The sequence below is a fragment of the Poecilia reticulata genome, chromosome 6 (genome assembly GCF_904066995.2).
Source record: "Poecilia reticulata chromosome 6, P_reticulata-male-v2, whole genome shotgun sequence".
NCBI classification, from domain to species: domain Eukaryota; kingdom Metazoa; phylum Chordata; class Actinopteri; order Cyprinodontiformes; family Poeciliidae; genus Poecilia; species Poecilia reticulata.
The window spans coordinates 17,214,054-17,238,274 of NC_088835.1; the positions used below are offsets into that span (position 1 = coordinate 17,214,054).

The 24,221-nt window shown below is 37.0% G+C and overlaps 1 protein-coding gene across 1 annotated transcript in view; it reads right to left on the bottom strand.

The window, feature by feature from the left end:
- trim44 (tripartite motif containing 44) overlaps positions 1-23,530 on the bottom strand; it is a 50,047-nt gene extending 26,517 nt beyond the window's left edge. Inside the window, exons 1-5 of the mRNA XM_008411516.3 lie at positions 23,250-23,530; positions 21,154-21,758; positions 18,965-19,042; positions 8,711-9,007; positions 2,523-2,545 (exon numbers count right to left, since the gene is read on the bottom strand). Of these exons, the coding sequence (XP_008409738.2) occupies positions 2,523-2,545; positions 8,711-9,007; positions 18,965-19,042; positions 21,154-21,744 (989 nt within the window). The 5' untranslated portion in view covers positions 21,745-21,758; positions 23,250-23,530. The remainder of the gene's footprint in view (positions 1-2,522; positions 2,546-8,710; positions 9,008-18,964; positions 19,043-21,153; positions 21,759-23,249) is intronic.
- Positions 23,531-24,221: the final 691 nt, after the last annotated feature.

The following is a 24,221-nucleotide window of genomic DNA, read 5'->3' on the forward strand; positions in this document are numbered from 1 at the left end:
ATTGGTTACCTATGTTGAGTGGCTTGCGAAGAGGCGGGGGCTTCTATTGACGAGCAAAGTCTAAGAAAGACGTGTGTGGGTGCAGGATTGAGATCCTGTGGGGATGCTCTGTCTACGGCAGCGATATGGGGCTCAGACAGCGGATTAGTGTTTCTGCTCCATAATCAATTTGCTGTCTGGATCCCACTGCACACAACCCTAACCATCCATTCGTCGCTTGATCCTCCAAAATCTCTCTTTCTTCTGTTTATTTTCCCAATGCCGGTTAGTTCCGCCTTTTTGTTTACGTCACCCTCAAATTGTCAGAAAACTCTGTATTTCTCAACAAACATCAATGTGACCACAATATACCTTTCAGGTTCCATTTTAATCCAAGTTCAAGTCCAAGTTCAGGGCTTTTCTTTGGTTAGCAACTTATTCAAAAAGTGTCACAAGTTACAGCTACTAAGGATTCTTCAGGGGTCTGCAGCTTGGTGCAAAATGGTTTGATCTGGATTAATGTGTGTGTGTTTGTACAGATGTAGAATTCAACCTTTTCTAAGGGCAAACCATTAGTTACATCTCACCCTCGGGTCCAAGCTGGCTGCCATCTGCTCCAGTGCTTAGGGGTCATAATGCAGGCTGACCAATCAATAACATATTACATGTTGGGACCACGCTGCACCACTGGTCACGACTTTCATTGGTTATTAAAATCAAGGCACATTAAACTCCACAGAGAGGAAATAAGGGACATTTTCCCACAAGGAAGCAGCAAGACCACAAAAATGTCAAGTCAAAAATCCAATTTCTATTTTCGAGGAAAAAGCATATTGCCCATCAAAAAGTATATTTTACCATAAATAGGTAGTTTTCACTTCAAAGTCTAGAGGAGAATAGGATTTATTTCTTTAACAACAGATGGTCTAACATTTTCTCAAGGCCTTTTTGTCTTGTGAATGTGTGTTGTCTGTATCTGAAGCTGGTTGGAGCAGTTTCGGATGAAAGCCCATAAAGAAATCTAATTGGGTAAAAGTCTTTACCTTCTTTACTTGGACTGTTAACTCTGCTGTCAGGGTTTATGCTCCAAGTAAAGAAGGCAAAGGTTTTCACATTTCCTGATCAATGACCATGAGAACTGTAAAGGGATCTCTATTTCAGATTGTTTCACATATAGAAAATGTGACATTCTCCTGAGTGTACATTACCATAAATAGTTTTCACTTTGAAATCTACCTACCATAAATAGGTAATTGTTTTTATAAATAGTTATGTTATAAAAGTAGTTTTATGTTATAAAAGACACATGTAGCATACAATGAACTGCCAAAATATACAAAACCCTAAAAATTATTTCAAATGAGCAAAATCTTCAATTGCTGGTATTCAAAGAGTGGATACAAATTTCTGGATTTTTGACTAGAAGTCACATCCCTGTAAGTGCAGGGAAATATTATAGTTTACATAATTGTGTTCATTGGGATTATGTCCCTGCATTAAAAATAATTGATCTGTTGGAGAAATAATTTTAGGCAACTTTCAAGTATTTTGACGTCTATTACATTTGTTTTTCAGAGTTGCCACGTATTTTGCTTGATCCATATTTTCATCAATGGTTTAGCTTTATAGCCATGCTTGCATGTCGCACTTTTCAGGTTTTTTTTATTTGTAAAATAATATTTTAAATCATGTACATCACTTTGTGTTGGTCTTTCACATAAAATTCCAAGTAAATGTATTTATGTTTGTGGTTGCAATGTGACAAAATATGGAAAAGTTCAAGGGGTATGAATACTTCTGCAAGTCACTGTATGTAGGGGTCAGTGTAAAGGGGATTGAATACAAATGTATGTCACACATTAAAGATTAATATTTGTAAATAATGTTGAAAAGAGTTTTCATTCCACTTCACAATTATACACTACAAAAAAAATCCTTTAGTTGTAGTCACACAGTATGGGGATACAGTCACAGTGCATTAATACTTTTGCAAGGCACTGGGGAAAGAAAGGCAGACACTAAACACATGAAACACCTGCTGAGCTGCAAAAACAGATTTATGGAAGAAACAAAAATGAAAAAGCAAGAAGAGGAAGTAAAAGGTGTGAAGAATGTGGCGAAACAAAGACTCTGCCCTGGTAATTACACAACAGCTTCTTGCATGTACACAATACAACTACGAGTAAGTCAAATTTCTGCCTGCCAGCCACTGTTTCGCAGCCCTTTCATCTGATCGGGCAGATTGTCACCACTACTGCACAATTGTGACTTGCATGTGATCAGAAAGGTTTGAGGGTGAGGCAGGCCTGATGTGACTGCAGGGAGTTTGTCAGATGTTTGAAGGTAGAGCTGGCAGGTGGGATTGTTTGAGGAAGCGTAAAAAAAAAAAAGTGTGTTTCTCTGGGCTGTGTTATGCAACAGGAACACTAGTCAGTTTCATGGTGAAATTTGCATCAAAAACTCAAGCACAGAGGGGTCCACTTTCTGCAACACCTACCATTGTGCAATAAGAAAGTGAGCATGAATCACACTGGCATTCTTACCTTGGCCTGGCTTCAATGTCGTGCTGAAAACAATGAGAAGAAAAGAAAGAAAGGGAGGGGGAGAGAGGGACAATGAGACATAAAAGATTATTGCATGTGTTGGAACCAACAAAACAATTTTATAAAGCCAGATAGCACAAGATATATATTAACATCTGGTGTGCCTTTAATTCAGACCAATTAATTTCCACTTTCAGTCACCACTTGTGCTCATGTATATTCATGAGGTTTTATAGGAACTATCTGGAGCAAAGCACCAGTAAGATGCAGAAATTATTCATGGGCTAGCTATTACGTTTTCTTTGAGTGGGAAACTATTTTATAATTTTCATTTTTTAACCGTCAGCCTATACGTATTTAAGACTGTCGTTTTTTTTTTAAATGAAAGTGACTTATTACACCGTAACAATGACGTTTTACCTTTTTGCCATTATCATGAGTAAACAATGAAAAAAACCCCAAAGAAAACATCTTTTATTGCAATCTCAATAAAGAAAAGATCAATGCAAAAAAGAAGAGCGATAGCTGATTTATCTCCACTTCTTCCATGAATCATTTACATTTACTCTGGATGCAAGCACCCCTGCCAATAAAACACAACAAGCTGAAAATTGTGGCACTTTGATAATATTGTGAGAACCTTTGCAACTATAAGCGGGGAGAAAAGGGTTAATTTATCTTAATTACCTATATTCTGTGTTATTCAATAGGTTTAAATGAGCCGGGTCACTGGGAGCAGCCATGAAAAGGACAATCAAGACTAAAGACTCGGCAGTCAAACGATTCAGTCTGAGTGTGCTCTTTCAGTGGCTGCGACAAGGAAAACTAGCCTTGAATATATTAATAGTTCAGTTCTAAATATTTATTAAGTACAAAAAATGGGCATCGTCAGAAAAGTCAGAAGACTAACAAAACACAAAATGAGTTTTCCCTTTTTTGGCAACCTGTCAAACATGCAGTTTAACTAAATATGGCATGCACACTTGGAAGTTTGCATGGTATTGAAAACGGTCAGTGCTAGTTTACCATTTTATCACTGCAATTTCACAACAATAACCAGCCAGAAATGCATAAATCTGCTAGGAAATCTGTAGGATCACCAGAAGAGGACTGTGAGTGGACTACGAGTTTTCCAAAAGAAACGGGTATCAACTGTCAAGTCAAGATGTTGAATGCTGACAGATCTGAACCAAAGATGAATGAATGCAGACTTTCAAACAGTACTTCAACAAAATATTAGTTTTAAGGCTGTACATCCTTAAACTAAACTACAACCAGATTATTGCAGCTTTTTACTTTATTATTTTTACTTATATTATTTAAAGGTTTATATAAATCCCTGTAAACCTGAGAAGCAGAAGCCCTACATCCAACAGTGTCAAGTATGACATTACAAATTCTCTGCTGACACGTGTCCAGAGTCTGAGATCTTTATTAGAGTTCGTCTTCACTTAATGTATTCAAATCATATGTATGCACATTTTAAGCACCAAATATCTTACTGTGGATTTAGAAGTCAGACACTTACTGCCCAGTGGCATGGCATGGTTGGGTGCTTTCTGTATAGTCATTAATGAAGAGTCTAGTGAGCACATGCAATTTCTGTTCATATGTAGCCTTTGGCACTTTTTAATAAAAACATGTTGAGACAGAGTTTTAATAATGGCTGAAGACAGACTGAGACAAAGTCTCTTAGCATATCAAGTCTCTGGTTTCTACAAATTTGTCCGTTTTCAAATGCATGCTGACCTCCTTTATTGTAAATCTATGTACAGTGGTATATTAGCATCTTATCTACTCGTAATGATATATTTGTTCAACCTAAAGCAGGATTGGTTGCTGTAATTATGTTACTTATTTTCCATTAGGCTGTTAAACAGAAGACATTTGTGAAGTGATATGTTTTACATTACAATTAGTTGATATATTCAGCAAGTGTGTCAAAAAACGTCAGCAGTATTTAAGCCTAATATGTAAATATTTCTGGCTTCAGAACAAGCACCTCAATGAGACTAAAGCACCTTCTCTCTCGGAGACAAACTTTCTGAAAAGTAAAAAAAAAAAAAGACAAATCATATTACAACACAAATAATTAAAATACTAATTAATCTGTGCAATCCTTCGCAAATAATAACAAAAAAAATCTCATCCTTACAGAGTCGACTAAGCTTTCTGTTGCCAACTTCAGCAATCACAAATACAAGAGGACAAACAGGAGAAGCTCTGGAACTCTCAATTAGGGCCACTAATGAACCTGGCCCACCATGGATTCACCTCTCAGTGAAAAAGCAATCTGCATAGCAGCTATTACCCTTACTACAGCCTTTTTAGCCATGCATAGCATCTCCAGGGAGCCCTCACGCCTCCTGTCTTGACTGGGGTGACTAAAATGTAGTGAGTGACAAATGGACCACCGGGATTTTTTAATTTGGCATCTATAAGTACTAAAAGCCCTCTCTGCTATTTTGAAACTAGACATGCAGGAGTGAGGTGCTTAAGAATTTGATGAGTGTGAGGACATGACTTGCTCTTCTGCCAAAGCTCACATCTTCCAAAAGCTCTTTGTTATATAAAACAGCTATGCAGACATTGGGATTTAAATGGCTCTTTTGGAATGAAAAGAAAATTTTAGGGCAGATTTAATGATTTTACAACTTTTCATTTTCAAATGTGTCCAGGCTTATAGTTTATGACAGTTATATTCATTTCCAGGGTCCCAACTGAGAAATATGTAAAGGCACATGAAAGAAAGACAGCTGAGAAAGCAGCAGAAAGAGGATGAAGAGTGAGGATTCCAAAATATTATATAAACACACAACGCCCCGCAAAAGACAGACTTAAGACTGTTGCTAAAATGTAGTTTATGAAGTAAAGAGTTTTATGGTGATTCATAAAGTAAGCAGAAGGAAGTCAGGAGAAAAGCAGTCGCTTAAAAATTTAATAAACCTCTAACCTCTCTGTAATTCACTTCAGTGGCAAATGACTGGGAACAATCTGACAGATCTGGTTCTGACCAACAACTGTCTAGCCAGAACAGTGTCATACATGTATTTGCGAGCCATGCAGTGATAGTCTCACCTTTCTTCACATAATCCAGGGGTGCCCAAAGTCGGTCCTCGAGGGCCGGCATCCTGCATGTTTTAGTTCTCTCCCTAGTGGTAGCAACAACCTGTTCAGTATGTCAGTGTTCTCCTTAGGCCTCTAATGAGCCATCATTTGATGCAGGTGTGCTAAACTAGGGAGAGAACTAAAACATGCAGGATGAGGACCGACTTTGGACACCACTGACATAATCCATCTTACTTGTGATGTCTTACTTGTGATGGTTTACCTGGACAACAGTAATGTAGCTGTCAAAATATTATTCAGTGGATACTGCCATGTCTCTCAAGCTCTGGAAGTTTTTCTACGTAGTTTCCCCCCAAAAAATTTTTAGGCACCAAAAAAAAAAAAAGAAAATCCCTTCATGCCAATGCCACACTTTTGGGGGTTGGAAAGAAAGTTAAAACAAATATTTAAGCAGCAGGTGAAGTTAACATTCTTGATCATTTGTCTTACAGCGGACATGTAAAAATAAAAAAACACTTATGAACTATATTGGCCATTTACTCTCTACTTACCACTTTTGTGCAGCGGCATAAACTATGCAGTGCCCTCAACTTTGTCATATTAAATGATCCACTAGGGAAGCAACATTATCATCTATAGATGGTGGAGCCTCATTGCTTTAGAGTCATGAAAAACACCATTTGTTTTAAAAAGGTAAGCTGGGAGATTTCTTATCCACTTTGAAAACCATTAGATTGCCATTTATTTATGTGTAATCCTTTCCCATTTTAATGGCTCCAAAACATGATATTTGCTCTTTAAACAAAGAAAGATACAGTAGAAGGACTGCGATAAAATTGGTTATATGCTTGTGGCTCTTTCTGGCATTTTCCTTAAGAAATGACATGCAAATGACAGGCACAGAGCAGTTCACTCTGTGCCTGCAAGAATCTCCACTGTTTTAATCAAAACCACCTTAGTTGCTTTCACTGAAGCCATCAGGTTTTTTTTTTTGTTTGTTTTCTCCTGTGCACAGATTTTTAGCATTAGCTGCATTCTGTGAATGAAATACAGGAGATAAACAAAATTCATCAGCTGTTTTTACATTCAGTCACCATCATTAAACTTTAGCAAACCTGTGATGCTGAAAGCAAGGCATGTTTATGTCATCACCTGCTCGTTTGAAAAATTATTTGATGTGCTTTGGAGGCGTGCTTTGTATTTGCTTCTCTTCCCCATCATTCTTGCACAGTTTAATTGTAAGTGTTTTATCTTTTTGAAGAATACTGGCTAATCTGACATTTCCATTCTAAAGGCTTATGTCTGGTTTACAGTTTGTGGAGAAGCCTCTATGTTTGCTCACTTGAAGTCTTCTCTGGAGAGCGTCCTTCACTTTGCCAGACGCTAAGGAGTGTATTTTTGTCTCTCTATAATAAAAAGAATCCTGTGATCATCCGTCACTGTTCTGTGGACGTCCAAGGCTTTGTATGTCTTCCAAGTTTTTATTATTATTTTTTTTTCAAAAATGTACAAAACTATTGATTTGAACATTTTTAATGTCTCTGCTGTCTCTCCAACGGATCTGTTCTTCTTCTGAAGCCTAAAAATAGCTTATTTTCTACACTGAGAGTGCAGTCGACAGTTGACTGTAACTCCAACGCCACAATATTAGTCCGCTTCAAAACATTTGCTAGTTTTGTTTTTTGCTTTAATGAAGCAAACAACAACTCCAACAGTGTCATATTTCTACACTGTTGGTGTAGAAATATTAGGATATCTGCAAATGTCAACAAAATGAAACCCCTAAAACACAAATTCTGTCAGCTTTAATATTTTCATGCAACTATATCTTATGCATGTTTTTATAAATATATAATATTGATAATAAATAACTGAGCTAGTTTGACCTTTCAAGGCAACAAATCTGTGTATCGCTGCAGCTTCTACACTAACACAATTTAAAAAAAAGACCTTGGATCATTGCTTAATGGTTAGAAGAATAAATCCTGATGAATTGTAAGAGTAAGAGCTAAATCTTATGCAAATTATGAATAGCTGAGATGTCACCAAAATCACTCCTGAATTATAAAACAAACAAAATCTGTGCTACCTTTAAACAAAGGTTATTTAAAACTTTTAAAGGACTTTTTGCAGCCTAGTGCTCTGCAACAAAAATTTTGAAACATCAAATGCATTAGGTAAAATGTTTTGTTAAAGTGAAAATATCAGTAATATGCCAAAAAAAATAGATTTTACATTGTTACTGACAAGTGATTTAGAAATAAGACAAGCACAAAGCTTTTCTCCTAGTACTGGATATCCTTCTTCACTTTCAGTTTAAAATTATACAAATCTTCTACTGCTTTACAAGAGGAATGAATTATTTCATTTACAAAAAAGAATGTTAATTTATTTTCCAATTGTTAAAATCCATAGCATGTCACAAACATAGTGCAGAAAGTGTGTATGAGAAGTTGTCTGTTGATTAGCAGACAACTTCTGTCTGTAAATCAACAGACAACTTCTGTTGCCTGTTAATCACAACAGACATAATATAAAATGTCTGTTGTGACATTTTATATTCTGATATAAAAATATCAGAATATTTTTATATTCTGATATAAAAATATCATAATTTTTATACTTGTGTTAATCTAAAAACCAAAGATGTACAAAAATTGTATAATCTGCACAAGCAGCACTTTAAAACTACATCATTTAGAGAATTTTTGACAATTCCTCTGCTTAAGTCTTTGTATCAAAATTAAAATGATACATAAATAAATAGCATTACCATGGCATGTTACAGTGCTTGGAGCAGTTGGGAAAATCTACTCTTCAATTTTAAACAAAAGCAATGAAATCATGTCATAGGTTTCATTTTCGAATTTCGTATGAAAACCATAAAGCTTTGATAACTATAACAAGGTTTTCATGTCATAAACTCATAATGACCAATACAAAATTGGAATTAACTGAAATTAGATTTTGCAAAATTTTACATGCCGAATGTTAGGTTATGAGAGATTCTGTAATAGTTATACTTGTACACCTTGAAAATTCTACAGTAACTGTGCTTTGCAGTATTGAGTAAGGTCACAAAAACAACGAGAGCGAATAAGAGAGAAAGATCTTCTCACCAGTAATCTGTGGACTGGCCCAGGCCTCGCTGCCAGGACCTCTGCCACCGCAGCAGGACCTACTGCCTGAGCCTCAGCCTGTTCCAGCAGGCACAGCTGGTGGGTGATGTTATCCATCTCCTCCTGCAGCTTTTCGGTTTCGAGGGTGATCTCAGCGATTTTCTCTGCAGCCGATGCTGTAAGGAAAGCTTCTTTGAGGTCTACCAGGTGAAGGGTTCGCCTCTCCTCCAGTCGAACCAGCCTGCGGAGCTCATCAAACTGGCCGCTGACATATTCTTCCAGTTCCTCTGTAGACATCTAGTAGAAAATGTGATAGAGAGGAGGAAATAAAAACAAACAAAAGTATTACAACCCCAAACTTTAACGTATTTTATTACAATTTTACAATATAAACAAACAAAAGAAAGAAGTCCCACAGCATGATGGCGCCAGCATCAAGTTTGCCAATGATGTCATGGACACACAGTATTAGAATTTGTCCACTTAGTATTTTGCATGTAAGCTAAAGAGTAACATTTGTGTTTTATCTGATCAGATCATCTTCATCAGGTTTGTTGTATCCCCTAAAAAGATAATCTGCAAACAAGATGTCTTGTGCAATTCTTTGTTGTGACTTTAATGTAAATAATTTACAAGACATATGGGGTATATGAATAGTTTTCAAGGCATTGCAAGTCAATGACTGATGGAGGAATACTGTAGCGGAACATAGCAAAATAAGAGATCAAAGAAAGCGAGAAAGAAACAATGTCTTAGTCTTTTTCAAAAAAAATTCTACAAGTCAACAGGTTTCTTTCATCCAGGAACTATTTGTTAGCAAGACACAGAATCACTGGGGCAAACGCCATGGATCCCACAAGTAAACAGAGAACTGAGATGCTTCTTTTACAACAGAAACCATCTGTTTTGCTTTCAAGATGGTTGATTTGCTCACAGAGAAACCTTTTTAATTTCTCTTCGAGCTCTCCGCTGAGACTCTTTAGATCCGACTCATTACATTAAAGCACCTCAATAAGCAGACTCCTCCTTGCAGTCCTTCCTACTGAAATGACTCCACCTTAAAAAAAAGAGAGAGGCTGTCATGACGTAAAATATTCCAAGCTCCCTTGCCTTGGTCTCTTCTCTTTAATATGTTCTAATTGTTTCAATCTGCAAACATCAGCTGCTCTATCTCCCTTTTTCCCTGGAGCTGAATTTAACTCTCTTCCTCTCCGTTCACTGGGTCTTGTTTCCCCTTCAGCCTCCCTCTCTTCAGCGAAGCGAAGAATCATTGTCTTCACAAAGTCTGGCAGAGTGAATGCCCCCAAGGGCCCAAAGTTTTATTATGCATTTGCCATTTCTTCACAAGCAATCAGATTCTCCAAATTGCCCATTAAACCAAGCGCAATAGGTAACACTTTTAAATTACTCTTTCTATGAGGACAGAAAAACATGTTCATCATTCATTCTGAATAAGACAGAAGGAGAGAGTTACCATCCAATAGGAGAGCAATGCGTTTTTCTCTGTCAGCCCCAAAGAAATTAACAATCTGAATATATGTTTGAGAGATGAGGAACAAAAGCCAAGAAATTAGGTTGGACACCGCTTCAATGCTTGTCTGGACTTGTTAAACGCATCTCTAACCCAAGACTGGAGAGGCAGCCGCAAGATTTAAAGTTACAGCATTCTCGTTAATCACAACCACTCGGGTATAATACAGTTAATGAAATGAACAAAATACAAGGGTTAATTTTAATAAAAAACAGTTGATTTAAATAGCAACTGCAGGCTCTCTGAGACTACAGTATATACTAATAATTTACATGACATTTACTACTAGAATTGTGTATTGGAACAGCTGGTGTTAGTTTGTCACTTTCAAAGCCCTTCCTGTTATTATATCAGCAAAACTCTTTTTTCAAGCTTAATTTGTATGCAAAATAGTAAATATAGGAAGTTTTGAATTTAGGCAGGATTTAACACAGAATGGTCCAAAAGTAAAATATCCATTAAACTCCTTTTTATTGATGTCGGACGTTTGGGAAGAACGAACAAACTAGTTTGAGAGAAAATCCAGCACTAAGTCACACACCTACTTGTTACAACCAAGGTATGAGGAATACAATTGCTAAATAAATAAGTCACAACTTGAATCAGATGGGCTAAAAATGCAGAACACACTGGGAAATGAGAAAGGAAAGACGAGGTTACAATTAACAAGGCTCACCAAAATCTTATGATAATGGACTGGACAACATTGCTTGGTTAGAATCACTTTACTCCAGAGGCCTACACAGTCTCCAGATCTCAGTCCAATAGAGAAACTTTAGGATGTGGTGTAATCGGAGGTTCACATTATGGATGTGCTACTCCCAAATGTGCAGCAAGTATGTAATTCTCATGTCAATAAAAATCTCAGAGGAATGTTTCCAATTTCTTACTGAATCAATGCCATCAAGAATTGAGATAGATCTGAGGGGAAAAGGGTCCAATCTGCTACTAGCAAGGTACACCCAATAACAAGGTAGGTGGAAATATAGTTAGAGCAGGGATGACCAAGTTAATTCCTCGAGAGCAACCATCTATTGATTTTTGATACCGGGCTTCTGCAGGGCTGAATGGTTGCCGGTGAAGGATTTCAGCTATTTGATTTACGTGCGTTGGAGCAGGAAAGCATTTAAAAGTTGCAGGATACTAGATCTCAAAAACTGGACTTGGGCATCATCTACTAAATGATATTTAGGTTTCAGATGTTTTATGCTAATGACACAATAAAACTACTAAAGATATTTTGTGGAGACGTACAGTCTTAGTACGTCCAAGTCCATGAACTCGGACATAATTTTTGATTGCCAGATAGCTTTACTTGAAGTAAATTAGTGTTCCATCGTCCTACAAACAATCCAAGAATAAAGAGACTTGTAAACTGTATATTACAACAAATTTTCAACCAATTGAATATAATATACCAGTCCTCTAATCATGTTTGACTTTTTTGGTAAAACAATGAATTTTAAATCCTGTCCATTGTCTATGAAATCCTAAAAGGTCTGTGGGAGAAATACATCTCAGAGATAATTTTGAGGTATGAACAAAATGCACCCAGAGGATCAAATATAAACTAGAAAAGGCAGAGGTAATGTTAGTGCTTCTCAAACTTGGATTAAACTACCCAAATGCAAACAATATAATATAAAACAGCTCAACTGAAGAGTTACAGTACACAGAATCTGTGGTCAGACTGTGAGCAAAGGTTTATGAGGATAATGTAGCGAGAATGCTTGTGTTTCGAATTGCAATCTTAAGTCACTGCACAAAAGGGAGACTTGGCTGGCAAGAGGGGACTTCTAAATCCATCAATAAACTGCTGGTAGATTAGGCCTCTAAACTCTTATACCCACGCAACAATTTGTCTGACTCCTCTCCACTATACACAATATATTTACTTTATTAACCTTATATTCTAGCTGGAGACTTTATAATCATATTCTGTTCTTGGGATTTGTTCCAAATATAACAATATTTGTAAAATATTTCTCAATTTTAGACATGTAAATGAATGTAACCACCAAGAGTTATCTTGATAGCTACCAAGTGTGAATACATTTGAAATGGAAAACATATATACATGTGCCTTTTAACGTTAAGCTAAAAGCAAGAAGTCAGACTTTAGTTACTGAACATTTGGGCAGTTGGAATCTGGGATCCGTTTACAGCTTTTATGGACGTTTGGACTCACCAGTGGATGTAGAAGATGGAGGAAATTCCAGAGTTATAAACACCATTTCACATTGACTGGTCTCGACTGACTCTAATCAACATGTTCTGTGTAAACCTATGCTGAAGACCGTCTTAATACGACTATTGTTCTGTTAATGATGTGTTGTTGAGAAAACAATAAAACACTTAAATGAAAATCCAACTTTAGCAGGAGGAGTAGCATTTGCAACAGTAAGCATTAAACGCATTTATTTATTCGGAAATTTAATTTTCATATACAACTACTCATAGTAATTTGTGTTGAGACATAAAAAAAAGGATGCTTTTAGTACAATCCCTCAACACAAATAGGGCTGCAACACAAAACTTTCCATCCTGTCTCTATCAAGATTTACACGTGTACCATTACAGCATCTCGCAGGACCTACAGAAAGCCCTCTGCCCTGTAAACGAGTCCTCATGGTCAGCATGGCAGATGTACACTGTGATCTTGGATGTTTGTGTTTGTGGAGTTTGTCAACAGACCTTTTGCTCTGGGGGAAAAAAAAAAAACTGGCCGCAAGGAAAGAGCATTCATGCATGCTAATTTTCATTAGCGTTGCTGCAAGCTGAGGCCACAAAATGAGGCCTCAGGAGGAACAGCAGCACAATGCTTACGCAGGGAGGGTTGCTGTAAGTACGCAAGAGGAGCAAGCGAGTACAAGCCCTGGCAGGACATCAGGACGATTGTTTAGGAAAGTGGGGACATGACGAAAAGGGAAAAATGAAGATTTATTTTATGCTCTTGCTGCGGACATGTATGCGGCAAAGTAAACAACTTCTAGTGGCTAAAAACCCTCTAAAACAGTTGGTTTCATGGTTTATAAAAACTTTTCAAATGCTCATATGACATTGCTACAACACAGCAACTAGATGATACCTTCACAAGTTTAGTTCTGACCAGATACAAAGAATACGCTGTAGTCAAAAGTTAAGAAGAAGCAGAACTACTGGAATTCAAAGAAGAACGGTATGGAAATAACACTACTTGTGTTTCTTTTGGCAAAAAAATACAAGGAGCCTCATGAAAGTAGCCTCAGCTTTCAAATACACACGATTAACATTGTTTCAAAGAAACAAAGCTTTAGAAATTTAAGATAAATATGCTGATATTTTTTAAGGTTAATTTAAAATATCCCGTATGTAAATTAAATACGCTAAATTAAATACACTAAAAAGCTTGGGCACAGAATGCCTGTTTTAATGGTTTTTGCAAAATATTAAATTACTTTGAGGGAAAATTTGCAAAGTGAGAGTTTATTTAAAATCTTTGGTCTTCCAAAATCACAGCCAACGGGTGTTGCTTATTCAGTCCTCCTTTTGGTGTGATGTCTTTTTAAAAAGGCCTAAAAGCATTAATAATTCATTAGGAGTAAATGGTTTTGAACTGTCCTTGCCCTTGGCAATAGTGGACGTGTTCCAACACAGCAGTGCACTCTTATTTTCACACTCTTATCTCCCCTCAGAATTAGATTTTTCCAATTTAGCTTCTTAAATTGGAAATAAATACAGTGCTTATTTGAAAAACAATAGCTTTGACAATCACAGAAGTCATCTATATCTAAGAAAGAAAGAAAAATAAGGTAGCATGGGATCTTATAATAGTTTCAATAGTCTGCAACTTTTTTATTGCTTTTGAGTGAAGCAATGTCAGCCAAGGAACTTTCCTGGTAATGCCATAAAGTAACTGAATTAAAATGCCGAGATAGAATAGAAGTGACAGCCTTAAAGAGCAATTGAATTGGAGAGAAAGAAAAGAACAAAGACAAAGGATAGGAAAGATGTTTTTTTTTATTCCTCCACTGCCTGCCTTTCAGCCTTGAGTCTCTAAGACAGCTTTAATGTGCTTGCTTCTCTTGTAGATCATATAAGACAGTGAAAATGGATTTAGCCAATAAACACACAGACACATTGGTGACTGGCGCTGCTGTGCTCTGCTGATGTATCATATCACAGAGATTCAGCTGTAGGGAGCAGCTTTAGAATATGTGTGTGCCATACTTTATAGTGAAGAAACAAAAAGTAAGTTGAAGATAAAGCTAGTTAGTATCTGTCATAAGCACATAAATGTGATTATATTCCCTTTTTGCTCACTGAATGTAGATAACGCTTAATAATTCAGATAATTTGCCTTCAGTATAAACCTTATGATATGATAGTTGTATTAGATTCAACTTTGAACTGAAAGTATTACTTTTAAAACATCATTCACCCCATGTCTATGGAAAGAACATAGAGTCTAGCTAGCATGTTGATACCCTTCAACATTTTCAAATTGTGCCAGCTTACAACCACAGACTTTAATTTTCTTTATTTGGATATTACGTATTGAAATCCAAATGACAAAGAAAATGAAAAATATAATTGTGGATTAGAATGTATGCTTTATATGTATGATTTTTGTATATATAAAAATTCAAAAAATTATGGCATTCAAGTATATTCAGCTCCCTTTACTCCACTACACTTAAAGACTGTCTTCATCTGCTCGTAAAACTTGATCACTTTAGTTTTATTTCTGTGGAATCCAGCAGTTCTATTAGACCTTGAGGGTAATTAGAGAAAATGGTAAACAAATGACGTGTGCGGTGTGAATAGAGCATGGCACAGCTGAAAACAAGACGAGGTTGTCCAACTAACCACACAGGCTGAGAAAGGACAACTTTATCCAGACAAGCAACCAAGAGGCCTATGGTAAGTCTAATATAGTTTTGTTAGTGGTGGGGAAATGAGTCTACATACAGCGCAATCCTAGAGGAACACCCATTAGAGTCTGCTAAAGACTCAGGATATTCACTTTTCAACAGCATAACATGCCTAAGCGTACAACCAGAGAAAAATGGCTCCAAATTCAGACCTGACTCTATTAAGGAATATGTTGCAAGACTTGAAAATTGCCGTTCAGAAGATCTCCCTCCAGTCTGATTGAGAAAAAAGAAAAATAATTGGCAAATCTTTCAAGATGGACAAAGCTGGAGACGACTTACCCGAAAGAATTTGCAGCTATAATTGTGTTTAAATGCGTTTCTGAAAGGTACTAACTTAGTGGAGCTGTACATAAATTGAAACATTTCAGATTTTTATAATCAAAAAGCTGGAAAACTATGCGAACTTGATATTCCATTTCAGTTACACCCTATTTTGTGATGACATATCACTTAACATACACTTAGTTTTGTGGTTATAATGTGTTAAAATATGAAGACGTTTACAGAGTATGAAAATGGATACTTTTGCAAAGCACTGATATAAAGCAGACTGGATTTAAGAAGCAAACAGATAGCAAGGGTTAAATCTTTTCCAACCAGACAACCACTCCGGCTTCTTCCTCCTTAAAGTGTTTCAGGATGTCAATACCATGCAATTTAGCCTACCCGAGATGCACTTTGTGCGTCTGTCTCTGTGTTGCTCACATACTTAGACATAACCTTCCTTACCAGAAGCAGCCTTTCTGAAGGCTGCCTGTCACGCATAATAATAAACACTGACATTTGAGGGAGCAGAAAGGACACGCCGACAAATCCACATAATGGTCTCCAACACAATGCCTGGTGAGTGAGCAGGTAAGTGCTTTTCCTCTACACACTGCTCCCCTGCACTGAAACAGCAAAATGCACAACCTATAGCTAGAGTTGGTATATCAATATGATAATACATATGAACTGTAAAGGAGGGGTGAAGGGTGAGGGGGGGCAACCTACAAGAAAGAGTGTTATCTAACACAGGTGAGGGAAATTAACCTTTTACATTATGCCACTGTGCCTGGGTCACATCTCATAGCAGTCAGCTGTGCTCGAGTGTGCCACTGTTCTCCTTTAGCGTTTTTGACAGAGGTGAAAATGTGGGGATGGTTGAGAGAGCACGAGATGCTGCTACTTCTGCTATCAGTGGTAATTTGCTGAGACCAGAGCCGCACGTTTCTGATGTTGCTTTTCACTCTTCTGCCCTTCAATGCACAACCCTCTAACTCTAGGCGGTCAGGTTTTATTTTCAGTGACACAACAAGCCTCCACTATACGGCATCTGTAATGGAAATACAGAAACTATTTTCAAGGTTGACTTGCTATGAAAATTCACCTTAAGTAGTTTTTTTTTCTCCTCTCCTTTAACATGAGCAGAAATCCACTAGTTGCACTGTTCTTCAGAGAGTAACCTGGAGGAGTTTCAACAGGAATGCAGAAAGAAAATGTTCAGACAAAAACTATCAAGAGACAAAAAAAAACAAAACAAAGAACCACAGTAGAATTAAGCAACCATCAAGATTAAATATTGACTATATATGGGTCAGAATATCTATACACTGAAAAGCTGCTTAAAACTTTACTCACACACACAGTGGCTCTCAAATCTGTAAGCAACCCTGTTAAGATTTTATGGTTGTATGATGGAATAAATATTTTTTTCCAGCTTTATTTATTTTTTTATGTGGCAATTATCCTGTAGTATCCAACAGAGAATTGACACCGATGTTGGAGAAAAAAATATTAATTTATTAAGGGAGAATTACACGCTAATGGAAGAACTTTTTTTAAAACTTTAGTCTTCGTAAAAGGCCATCAGCAGGCCACATATTGACTTTGTAATATCTGCCCCATCCATCTTTCAGACATTGTCTTAATCTATCAGATTATGAGGCCATCTCTTGCCCTCAGCTGTCTTCAGGTGACCCCACAGACTTTCTGCCATATTTATTTCTGAACTCTGGCTAAGCCATTCCAAACCTTCAATTTTCCTCCCATGAAGTCATTTTTATGTGGACATGTTTAGGTGCCTGAACAATAAAGCAAGTAGAATGGCTGCAGTCCCATTTTCGAAAGTGGAGGGTACAAACTTATGTTTCAATATCCCTCATTTCATATCCCAAAGAAATCTGATCACCCAGTGCAGTTCAAGAAATTCAAAGTCTTTTAGCTGTCATCATAGCTTTTTTTAAATTTATTTTTTATAATTATTATTTTATATCTCCAACACCCACAAATATTTGTTTTTCATATCTACAGTACACATATTGCATTGTGTAAAAAGGCTGTGCAGACATTTGGGGGTCACTATTCTGTAAGATAATGCAACTTTTCTTCCCCTCCATCAAATGCCTGGGTTCAAAATCAGTTTAAAGACTGCTTGAGGGCATTTAGTAATCCACATTTCATATGACAAAAGCCTGAACAACATTCACTTTGAAATAAAATAAAAAAATAAAAGTGAAAAGACAGCCCTTGACTTGGCACAAATGTGCTGACACAAAGAAGTGACATCAGCCAAAGCCTACAGAGGTCCACACTCATGTCATGCTTCAAGCTGAATTTTATCTGCAGAATCCGTAACAACAGACTTGTGAATGAGGCAGCATAACATTCTGGACTGCTGTGCTTCTGCAACCCTAAAGCTGTGCTGCTTAATGCTGCAGGCTCTACATTACAAATAAATAACTTCTTAGCCTCCTGATACAATCGAATGCAGGTTAGAAATAGATTTGCTTTTTATGTTTATATAAAATATCTTTGGTCAGGTTGCAGAAAAATATTAAATGTTAATATGTTTGTTGCAAAATAGTCACATCTGATAATAGCGTTATCTTTTTAAAGGTGGCGATTTGTTGTTTTTGTCTTTGACATGAGGTTATCCAGGGTTTCCAACATCGTGCAGCATTGTGTTCGAGTCATTCTCATGAAACCATAAATGTAGCAGTACAGCAATGATTAGAAACATTGACTAATTTTGTGAAATAGCACAATAAAGACATTTAATCAATAACACAAATAATGGTCTTAAGGTAGAAGTAAATTTCTTTGCACTTTTATTTTGTTTTTCTGCAGAATTTCTCATTACTGTCACATATCCAGCTCTGTCTAAATATGAGTTATGTTAGAATTAAAAACATAATGGAATTAAATATCTTGAGGAAAATGTAAAGGACTGCATGTTTTCAAAGTTTGGAAATTGTGCTGAATCAAGCAGCAATGGATGCCAGTTTAGTTTGGAGAATATGAAAGGAATTCTCATAAATCAGTTGAAGAAACAGGCCATCAAAGCAGGAAAAATCAAATCAACAATACTCTAGGTAGTTCAGTAGAGTAGTGCATTATATTCACATTCCACCACTTCTGCAGAAGGCAAGATTACTTATATAGAACCAATCATACTCAAGTTAATTGAAAGTGACTCATTCATGTGGTTAATCTTTTCCCAATAAAACATAATTTTAATACATAAATTTTCAAACATGACTCTTATTGCCATAGTCATATTTCAATAAAACTATTTCATGGTTAACAGTGGAACTATAAGAAGTAAATCTTATTACAAAATCAGTAACACAAAGTTCTAAAGAAACATCTAACATGAATCCCTATATCCAGATGTAGATCGTATAACTTTTCTTGTGCTGCTTTGAAGTTATTGGTTAAATATAGCAGTTTGGAGCACATCTCCTGAGAGGTGCTCTTTAGCAAATTCTGATATCAACTAAACTGTGTTAGTATTTTACTTGGAGTTCAGGAAAGGTTTGCCCTCACCTCAGGGTTAGTCCACTTGGTCTTGACGTTTTCAGCCATCTGCTGTGTGTAGCCCAGCAGGTCGTGACCCTGCCTGCTCTGCAGATGGACAACGCCAACAAGCAGTAAATACAACAGTGTAAGCTGCTACATAAACACAGTAGGTGAACACAAATATTATGGTATAAAAACCCAACGATATATAAACTGATGCAAAACAGTATTTTTTTTATATACCGATTTTGGTAATAGTACTTCACTTTTGTTTATTTTTGCCACACAAAATAAATTGTGTGTGACATCAATGCATACTTGGCTGCAACTCTGCATATAAAGCTTATTATCTTAAAATTATGCAATAAAATGAATCATCTGCCATCAGGTCTGCCATCATCACTCAGTAGAAATTGTTGCAAGTCAGTCTAGACTAAATGAAAAGTCTTTGGACCACATGTGTGACCTTCTTTGGTACTGATTAATCTACGAGTGTTTTTAAGTGTAAACTAGTGAGCTGGCTGCTTTACCTTTCTTTTCCAGATGCACAGCCACATGCCAAACCAGAAGAAAATGAAATAAAATGGCTTTATATGATACATGTTTTAACTTTTGCCACATTCCCTAAGGCTATTGCAGTGTTCACAACTGAAAACTTTTACTGTTTAAGCTGTAATCCAAAGATAACACAGTGATTGACTCCATTAGACACATGGTAATTGATTCTCTTTGTAAACCTAACAACTTTCTACAAGATCTGCAGCATCTGGTTGTCCAGACAAGATCAGTGATGTCTTTTGTAAAATATAAAAAGAAACCCAAAGTGATGCCAGCATTTATTCATCCAGCACATCAGTCACCCTTAATGGAACCTTACCTAAAGAGCACACTGCTCAAGTCAGGCACTCTAAACCTAAATACATGACAGATGTGGCTTTTGAGATTTAATGGTTCCTTTTACTTTAGGTCCAGACGATACAAAGGATTCCTACATAAAATCTGCAAAGGCAAGACCATTTATTTTTATCCATTCAAACTAATTTGAGAAGTCAGCATTTTAATGTTTATGGCAGAGTTTTTCAATATTTATGCTTTGCAATTGTGTTTCATCTCATTGACAAATTTTTGAGACTATGTAGTGTCTGTGTTTCACTACACTGCAACGCTGAAGTTAAATTGAAAATAACTTGAGAGTATACTAAGATCTTTTTCAACCTCAAATGGTACAAACGTTTTCTAAAAAGGAAAAAGATAGAAAAAAATGGTTACTCGTATAAGCTTTTTTTAAAATTTAAAGTGCATAAAACAGCCTTTTCTAAGAGATCTAAGTGTCTGAACTTCTTCCAGATAATACAGAGAACTTTTGTTCTCATAAGTTCAATCTACTGAAGTACTCTTCAGAAACAACTTACTTTTTAGTGCTTTATTTTACTTACCTGTTGACAATTAATTATTTGTAATCAGTTCAAGGATTTTTCTTTATTTCTATATACATAATTACACAACTTGCCAGAAACAACTATCTGTTGCTGGCATTGAATTCAGAATAAGGGGCCTCTTGAAATATCCATAGGCACTTGTTCACAGAAAGAAAGACATTTTAAAGAATTTTTTTTTTCTCTCCAAAGTAAAGAGGAAAAAATGTTAATTCATACAACCTTATGGAATGTAAACTAAAAGAGCTAAACATGTATACAGTATGTAAGAAAACATCATCAATGATTAGACATATCTAAACTCTAAGGGTAATGTTATGCTGTACTGAGCCTATTAAATATGCTCAAAGGAAAAACATTGTGGAAAGACAAAAAAATATATTTATCCCCATTTGACGTGAAGCAAAATTGACAGTGATGCAGTTTCATTTACATTTTATGGTTTTCAGGGAATGTACTTATATCGCAGTGCAGTTGAATCAATTTAATAATGAAGTCATGCGGGTGACCATGAAATGTTGTTGTGTTTAAAATATTAAACTAAGCGCTTACAAAGCCCTGTTGAGCTGACTCTAAAGAGAGAAAGGCCTACAGCTAGTGGGATACTTGACAATGAATTAGAAATGCAAAGCAGATAGGTGATGGTCTGAATACGCGATGCTGCAGGGCTGCAGATACTGTACAGCATGCCATAAGTGATTAGGTCCAACACATGGCATGTCATAAATCACACTCTGCTAGTCCGCCATGTATAAGCCTGTCATGTTGTTTGCTCCTTACCTTTTGCCACACATAGGCCTGGTGCAGAGTGATGATCTCATGATCCCTGTGCTCACCCTGCACAGCGCAAACCACGCAGATGATTTGCTCGTCTGGCTTGCAGTACAGGGAGCCTTCCTGGCCGTGCTCTTTGCAGCGCAGTCTCTCCACTGTCACCGTGTCCCTCTTCCCTGCCTCTCCGCCGGCCGCAGCCTCAGCCTCTTCCCCATTTTTTCCTTCATTCTGGGCAATTTTTTCTCCATCTGCATGCACACCCTCACCACCTTCTGCCAGATCCTGTTTTTCACCCGCTTGAGCTGCTCTCTTTTCACCAGATTCATCCTCAGCTGCACCTTCGACTCTCGAGTCACTGTCTGTGTCCAGACCACAGGCCTGAGCACCTTCACCGTTATAAGGCATTAAGGTGTGCCGTGTGCTGCTGGAATGTCTGTCAGCGTGAATCGGGCAGAAGGCGAAGCTGCAGATGTGGCACACGTGCGTCGCTGGTTGGGCTTCATCAGGCTCACACGCATCACAGGAACCATCCATCTGTGGCAAATCATCTTGACTCAGCCCCGTGGCTCCCTCCAGGGATTCGTCTTTGTGATCCATCGTGACTGGAATATCTGCGCATCACATAAATAAGTCATACCAGAAACAAATAGCATGGGACATGGTATATAACTATGATCTTCTGGGAGTGATTGCTATCTTTAAATGAGGGAAAAGTCCAAGATTCACAACTTTAATGCCCAACATACAAGAATCAGGCATAACATTATGACCACTGATGGGTAAAATAACACCCATTGTCTCTTCATCAAGGTCCCTGTTTTGGGATGAAATGTATAAGACAACAAGTGAAGATTTTCTCACTGATGTTGGTGTTTTAAAGCAGAAAAATAGAAACATGGAAGGAGCTGAACAAATTTGACAATGGCCAGGTGTGATGGCTAATGACTGGGTTGGAGAATCTGCCAAACTGCATCTCTCATGAGGTTCTGCAGTGGTCACCAGCTATAAAAAGTGGTCCTAAAAAGGAAAATTGGGGAACCAGTGACAGGGTCACAGACAGCTGCAGTCTGACTGGCTCATTTTCATCCAGAAGAAAATCTGTTACAGCTCACATTGCTATAGAAGTTTATGTTGGTTCTGATCGATGGGCATCAGAATACACAATGCATCACACTTTGTTGTTTTCGTAGTTGTATAGTTGGATTGAAAACAGAATTTCCTGATGGCCGTGCCTCCTGATGGCCGTGCCCTCTTACAGCCCTTCAACTCTTTCTGCCAGATATTGTACAGCATCCTATAAGTGCATAAGAAGCAAATGCAGTCTGGAAATGGTTTAAGAACTTAAGAAGAACAGATTGGGGTTAGCCTTGTAAATTTTCTCTAGCATTAAATATAGCTGATGAGGAATATTGAAGTAGACAAAACACATTTGTTTGTCTTTAATCTAAGAAATTAGAGTAAAAATCGATCAGAAAGCCATAAAACAACTGACATCACGTTATCATATAGTATCAACAAATTGCTACTTTGACTGCAAAAATGTGGACATAATAGGACATAGGTGGTCATGACATTATGTCTGATTTGTGGTATGCTTCTGCAGCACACAGCAAAGCTCTGCAGAAAAAATATTAAATGTAAACCTTGAACACAAGAAAATACATTGTCCAAGTCCCATTAAATGGTATCCTGCTTCTGCAGCTACTGAAATACCTGTTTCACTCTCTCCTTTATTACTAACTCAAAGTGCTGAGTAGTCTCAGCGGGTCCAAATATCTCTTGCTCTCCCAAGGCCCTGACCTTTATGTGTTTTTCTTTTTTGTGAGGGTATGTGTGTGTGTATTTATGTCTCGTCGAACTGAAAGGAGGAGGACAAACATGCAGTATATTGTTCACCTGTATCTCTCCTTACTTTCTCTTTCTCTTTTTGAGCTGTTTGTGTGCTACTCATCAAGCCTGACTCAGAACAGCAAAGTAAAAATGCTTGAATACAAGGGGGGGAATTCTCTTTGCTTCTACCACTTCTTTCTGACTAACGTGTTCACACAAGATACAGATCTTTCCCCTTTCTTTTACACTGCACGGTAGCACTGTTTACTTACTTGTCCGTGTCTTCCTCTCACTTTTCTCTCTGTGTACATGGGCTGCTTTACGATAATAATGTGTCTATTAAGGAGTTAGCTTAAGCGCTAACTTCCTTAGCCTAATCGTTCTTATAATTCTGTCACGGAACTGCTACCTGATGCATTTCTCTTTAAACAACAGAGGTAAAGCTACGGTTCCAGTCCAACAGCATTTACTTCCTTATTTTCATGAACTGCTCTCTGCTTCTTTTGTTCTTCATTTTCCCTCGCAGCTTTCGGAGTGAGTGACAAAAACAGAGACACATAGAGGCCAGGCGGAGGAAAGTCAGTTTACAACTAGCAGAGAAATAGAGAACCCGGAGTAGGTTGACGACATAAAACTAATAATTAGCTAAACGCCTGGTATTTAGTTTAAAAATATTCTCATTTAGATAAGTTTGCTTCTCATAGGGAATGAGACAGACATATATCAAAATGGAAAGTTTTTTTATTATTATTATTATTTATTTCCATTTTTGTGTCTGTCTGATGACATCATTGTAGAATATTAAATCAGATGTTACGATCAGTTACATGAGAAACATTAAAAAAATTACAGGAGTAATTTTATGGATGGCTACTTTTTACTTTTACTTGAGTAAAAATGTGTTGAAGCTCTTACCCACCTGTGTCCACAAGTAATTATTATTATTATTATTATTATTATTATTATTATTATTATTATTATTATTATTATTATTATTATTATTATTATTATTTTATCTCTGGTTATGAGCTCCTGGTCTGTGATGTGGGAAGGTGTCCTTGCCGTCATGTTAATTGTTAGCTACCTTTACAGGTTCTCTACAACATTCAATTCAGGACTATGGCTGGGCTGCTTCGAAACATTACTGCTATTACTAATATGTTAGCAAAATAAAATGATGACCTTAAACCTAAATCTGCTGGAGCTAATTTAGGCTTAACTGTGGGTAGACTTCCAATATAGAC